The following is a 6,000-nucleotide window of genomic DNA, read 5'->3' on the forward strand; positions in this document are numbered from 1 at the left end:
TGATTGGTTTAAAGAAATGCCAATGTTTTTCTCCCATCCAGGAATGCTGGGTGGACTTGCCAGACCTGGGCTGGCATTGCAAGACTTATTCAGATATAATATCTTTTTAAAGTTGTTTAATTGAAAAGTTGTAAAAGTATGTAATTATTCTCGCCCTGTCCCTTTCTTGTCGACACTGAAGATGTATTATTGAATCCCATTTGTATTCTGTTTCATTGTTGTCAGATGAAAACGCAAACCTGGGCACCGCCATGAGATACGAGGAGATCGGTGAGTCGTCTCTGTAAACCTGAACAGACTCGTGTCGTGTCCTCTGGGTTTCCTTCCTGCTGTGTCTGGCCTCCTTCTGGTTTGTTTGTATCCGGTAAACGTGTAGTTTACTGAGAACGTGTCTCTTTCCTCCTGCCTGTTTGTCGTCTGTAGAGTTACGCATCTTGCTCCTGTGTGGCAGTGATCTCCTGGAGTCCTTCTGCATCCCTGGCCTGTGGAAGGACAGTGATGTAAGCACAATGTAGCTCCGCCCCCTACCCAACATGTAGCCCCGCCCCTTCTCTATTTCCTTTGAATGCCATTCTAATAACCCGACAGGTCATTTCGATGGCCATGACAAAGGAAACACCTGCAAAAAGAAAGCGTTAGCATGCAGCGTTATTCTTCTCTCACACTGCTAACGAGCGAAACATCATGCTAATATGAATGCTAGCTGTTAGCAAGAGACAGTGAAGGAATTCAAGGGTTTGAATTATGTAATTGAGTGTCTGACAACATTATGGAAAGGATCCCTACAGAGATAGACCTTTTAGTTAAAGAGTAAGATCCTTCTTTTGTTTAACATGAAACAGCCCCGAAATCACCATCACCAAACCCACCAGACTCCATGTAAATAATCAGTACTTTTATCATCGTAAAACACACTTCATTCAAAGTGGACAGAAACTAAATAAAACTATCAAAAGCCGTCTTGGTTCATCTTTCCACTGTTCCAACAATCACCACTCTGGTTTGGTTGAAATAAACCCTTAATTCACCCATTTACATGTGGAGATATGCTGGCTCTATACACGCTAAAAGTCCTGATTATTTACATGGAGTCTGGTGGAGATATGCTGGCTCTATACACGCTAAAAGTCCTGATTATTTACATGGAGTCTGGTGGAAATATGCTGGCTCTATACACGCTAAAAGTCCTGATTATTTACATGGAGTCTGGTGGAGATATGCTGGCTCTATACATGCTGAAAGTCCTGATTATTTACATGGAGTCTGGTGGGTTTGGTGATGGGGATTTTGGGGCTGTTTCATGTTAAACTAAAAGGATCTTACTCTTTAACAAAAAGGTCTATCTCTGTAGGGATCCTTTTCATAATATTGTCAGACACTTAGAACAATAATCTGAGCCTGTCAGCGGCAAAATTGATTCAGTCTAGCTTTTGTCATGAATGCCAGTGTTATTCCTTCAGACTGCTACGTAGCGCTGCCTGCAAAGTGACTGACTGACTGTTTCTGTGGGTATCAGATGGAGGTGATCGTGGGGGATTTTGGGATCGTGGTTGTTCCTCGTGATGGAGCCGACACAGAGAAGATCATGAATCACTCCTCCATTCTCCGCAAGTTCAAGGTTAATATCACAGTTAAACTCTGGATAGTTTACCCTGTAAGGAAGAGAAACTTCCACCTTCTTTGCCTCATCTCATATCTCATATATCTCATATCTCATATGTTGTTTTCAGGACAACATCACCGTGGTGAAAGACGGGATGAGCCACCCGATGTCCATCGTCAGCTCAACCAAGAGCAGGTGGGGATAAGGCGTGGCGTTTTCTATGTCTTTGCACACCAGAAAGGTGTCTGGCGCGGCGCTGCTGCTGCTAGCCTTGTCTGTACACATGCATGTTTCCCATTGATACAATGAAATAATAGCGACGTCGGCAGTATTGACGGCAAAAAAGGCTACAGAATATTTCCTTCTGTATTGACAGGTGCAATACTTGAAAATCGATAATTATTTATTATTATTTTATTAAATTACATTTATATCTGCATTTATGTCAAAACCTCGAGACTTTCAAACATCAACATGTCATTTATTAAATGTATTTGTGTCAAAATGACATATAAATATCTTTTCGTATTCTATTTTTCCTGGAAACGCTTCCAACACGCTTGCGCGTCGCGTGAAAAATAGGCGTCCTATTTCTAACATGCATGCGTTTTCGGCCGCCTGAGACGTGCGTGTCACGCAGCCAGTGTGCACGCTCTAACCTGTAACCATGGGAGCCCAAATAAAAACGGACACGCCACGCAGCTGACACGCTCACGCCACGCAGCCAGTGTGCAGGAGGCCTTAAAGTTAATCTTTGGTGATGTAACTGTCGAAAGTTGCTGCCACAGAGCTTGATTGTGTCCATCAGATGTCTGAGAGGACTACTCCATTCTAAACGTCTGAATGCTTAGTACAAGCACTTCTGATTTTTGTCCATATGAGTACCCTTACTTCTAATTGTTTTTAACAGTATTGTTAATTGGCTGATATACTAACATATGCCATATATCATGAGTCATTGGGAGAAACCAAGCAATTCAATGTAAAATCAGACAGCACCCCCATGTAGCCCCGATGGAATGATCCTTAAGACAAATTGGGGCGGATGTAGCTCAGTCTATGGGGACTTAGCTTAGGAACCGGAGGGTCGCCAGTTCAAGTCACCATACGTGGCAAGTATGGAGTTGGACTGGCAGCTGGAGAAGGTGTCAGCCCTATCATGGCTGACCCAGCTTCACACCCTTAAAATGCATGTGTGTGCTGTGTGTGCAAAATGAGGGATTTGCAAGTACACATTTCAACTACCAATTTCCTTGTGTACATTTTGTGGAATGACAATGATAAACACCTTTAACCAACTCGACTTGGTTAAAGGTGTTCCAAAGATGTTTCGTGCCCCAGAAAGTTTTCATTTTAGTTTTTGTCAAATCAAAGAGAAGTTATCTCAGGACACTTCACAGATAGAGTCAGTCTAGACCCCACTCTGTAATTTACAGACTGATGATTGAAGTTTAACTGTTTAGTTTTTTAGATAGATAGATATAAATGGGGATCATCTGCATAACATAACAGTGAAAGTTTATAGTGTTTACTAATTATACTGCCTAAAGGAAGCATATATATATATATATATATATATATATATATATATATATATATATATATATATATATATATATATATATATATGTATATACTGTGAGATTGGAACGATTAGAACAGGCTCCTTAAATTGTTGAATAGTCGACTATTCAGGTTGACACCTACAAGATGATTACAAATGCATCCAAGACACATGCAATGATCATGTCATGCAACTGCTGAATTAGGGTACCGACACCTTTTTTGGAGCAATTCAGGCACTGGCTTTTAGCTTGTAGAAAGTCCTCTTTACAAATAGATGTTCTTGAGTTTTGTACATAAATAACCAAATGCTGTACAATGGTTCAACCCAAATGACAACTGAAAGGGCAGAAAGGGACAAAGATCCCTCTAAACTTTAATGCCGTTTTACAACGTTAAATAGAACTGTCATATTTTGTAAGATATCATACGGACCGTTGTTTGAGAATACGTTTATGTGCCCAACGGGTTAGCTGAAAGATGCCATGAAGCTGAAAGCACGTTTGTATTTTTTTGGCTCATGGAATGTTGATGTTTTGGAGATATATGTTTGATATAGTACAGTGATGAAGAGTTTAGCAGGTTAAATGTAAAATATAAAATGTAAAAACTGAGTGAATGTATGTCCCTCCCTCACCCCATCCATCAGACTGGCCCTGCAGCACGGTGATGGCCATGTTGTGGACTACCTGAGTCAGCCCGTCATTGACTACATCCTACAGAGTCAGCTCTACATCAACGCCTCTGGATAGACACAACAACCTGCCTGCAAAGAAACCCCAAAACGTCCTTCTTTGTCTTCTGTGTCAAACATATACTCTTCTTTGAGCTTTTCCAAACCGGAGCATTAGTGTCCCTACTTCTGTCTGTGTCATGACGTTACCATCAGGGAGGGGGCCAGGGTGGGTGGCAGCAATTTTGGGATGAGATTGGGGTGTTGTTGAGCAAGTATGGAGGTCATCTTTAAGGGCTGCAGGGGTGTCATCAATGTATTTTCACTGCAGTGGTAACAGCAGTGTTTTCTCTGTTTGTTATGTCTTTATTAAAAGTTTGGGGTTGCATGACACACAACCAGGCATGCTCAGTGTACCAGGGTCTGATGGGAAAAAAAACTTCTGTATCAGGGTAGCATTTAGCTAAAAGGCGACAGGGTCATTGGGCCTCACGCAAGAACCAATCGTACTGACAGATTCGTAAGTAAAAGTTTGAAATTCCCAAATTGCCCCCAATTTATAGTCTTCTCTTTTATATGTATGAAATAAACAAGTGGTCTTTTCTCTCCCAAAACAACTTGTCCATGTCATAGTTATTCTGGGAAGGGTTCACATCAAGGGCAACCAGACTTTTTTAAAGGTGCTCTGATGGTTTTTCGTGTCTCATTCCAGAGACTTCTTCAGCGAACGGTTGGGAAACCCAGCTATTTAACCTCTGTGTGGTCGTTGTCAAGATGATCGAAACCGCTTTGTTCATTCAGTCGGAACTGAAGAATTTTCTCGGATGAGAGACAAAAAGGCTTCGGAGCACCTTTAATTAAGTCGCCCTTGACTTTTATCTGCAGGGTTATTGGGCCTCATGCAAGATCTGCTCATACAAACAGATTCGTAAGAAAAAGTCATTTTTTCCCCCAATACTTTATAGTGTTCTCTTTTATGTTTGAAATAAATAAGTGGTCCTTTCTCTCCCAAAACAACTTGTCCAGGTCATAGTTGTCCAACTTAATTATTTAACTTGGTTAAAGTTGCTCCAAAGATGTTTTGTGCGCCAGAAAGTTTTCAATTTAGTTTCATTTAAAGTGTTAAATCATAGAAAAGTTATCTCAGGACACTTCACAGATGTCTGTCTCTGTAATTTACAGAGTAATGCTTGAAGTTAAACTGTATAGTTTTTTCTGGCTTAATTGATAGATATAAATGGGTATCATCTGCATAACATAACAGTGAACGTTTATAGTGTTTACTGATTATACTGCCTAAAGGAAGCATATCTATAAGTTGAAAACAATTGGGCCAAGCACAGAGCCTTGTGGAACACCATGACTAACTTTAGCGCGCCTGGAAGATTCATCGTTAACATACCTGAAGCCATTTCTCATGGCGTCCAATGTTATATGCCGACAAAATTTCGAATTCTTTTCCGATAAAACCTTTGTTGTAAATCTTGTCTTTGTAAGTCCAATATGGTCATGGGGTGACCTCATAGTCTGAAGCACTGATATTAAAGTTGTTTTATACCTTTTTCAGAAAAGGTATTGACAGCTAACGTAGCCACCGAGAGTTTCAAGTTTTCAAATTCAACTTATTTCATTTATAAAGCACTTTAAAAAGCAAACACGTTTTGCACTTGCTTCACAAAGACAAAAACATATGTATACAATTATAAAACACACAAATATACATATATACATGTGGTGGAAAGATAACCAAATTTGAATAGAAACAAGTTGAAACCCAGAAAGTAAAAGTGCATCTAAAAGCGTTGAAACATAAACTTGCTCGGATGCGTCTTTCGACTGTACGTTCTCTCTGAACACAACATAAGATTTGTTCACAATCAAATGGGAACGTTCTTGCATGAGGCCCGTTTTCATTTTGTCAGATGTTTTGAAGGAAGTTTAACTTGAGGATCTCGAGTTTGACAACAAATTCTCCCAGCTACCGTCCGTCACTGTCTGTCCTGCTGTAGCTGTATCTAAAACTGTACATAGTGACACACGATCGTAGTTCAGGGCAACAGTTTAACCTCCGAGCTAAAGGTATAATAACCTGCAGGTAAACATAGCAACAGTACCGATGCTTCAGGCTCTGTTTGTGGTTTACATAACCTAACCGGTAAAC

The 6,000-nt window shown here is 40.4% G+C and overlaps 1 protein-coding gene across 1 annotated transcript in view; it reads left to right on the forward strand.

The window, feature by feature from the left end:
- nmnat2 (nicotinamide nucleotide adenylyltransferase 2) overlaps nt 1–4,278 on the forward strand; it is a 28,269-nt gene extending 23,991 nt beyond the window's left edge. The window contains exons 7-11 of the mRNA XM_031303521.2: nt 226–270; nt 424–500; nt 1,517–1,618; nt 1,731–1,798; nt 3,816–4,278. Coding sequence (XP_031159381.1) covers nt 226–270; nt 424–500; nt 1,517–1,618; nt 1,731–1,798; nt 3,816–3,918 — 395 coding nt within the window. The 3' untranslated portion in view covers nt 3,919–4,278. The remainder of the gene's footprint in view (nt 1–225; nt 271–423; nt 501–1,516; nt 1,619–1,730; nt 1,799–3,815) is intronic.
- Nucleotides 4,279–6,000: the final 1,722 nt, after the last annotated feature.

The sequence above is a fragment of the Sander lucioperca genome, chromosome 9 (genome assembly GCF_008315115.2).
Source record: "Sander lucioperca isolate FBNREF2018 chromosome 9, SLUC_FBN_1.2, whole genome shotgun sequence".
NCBI lineage: Eukaryota > Metazoa > Chordata > Actinopteri > Perciformes > Percidae > Sander > Sander lucioperca.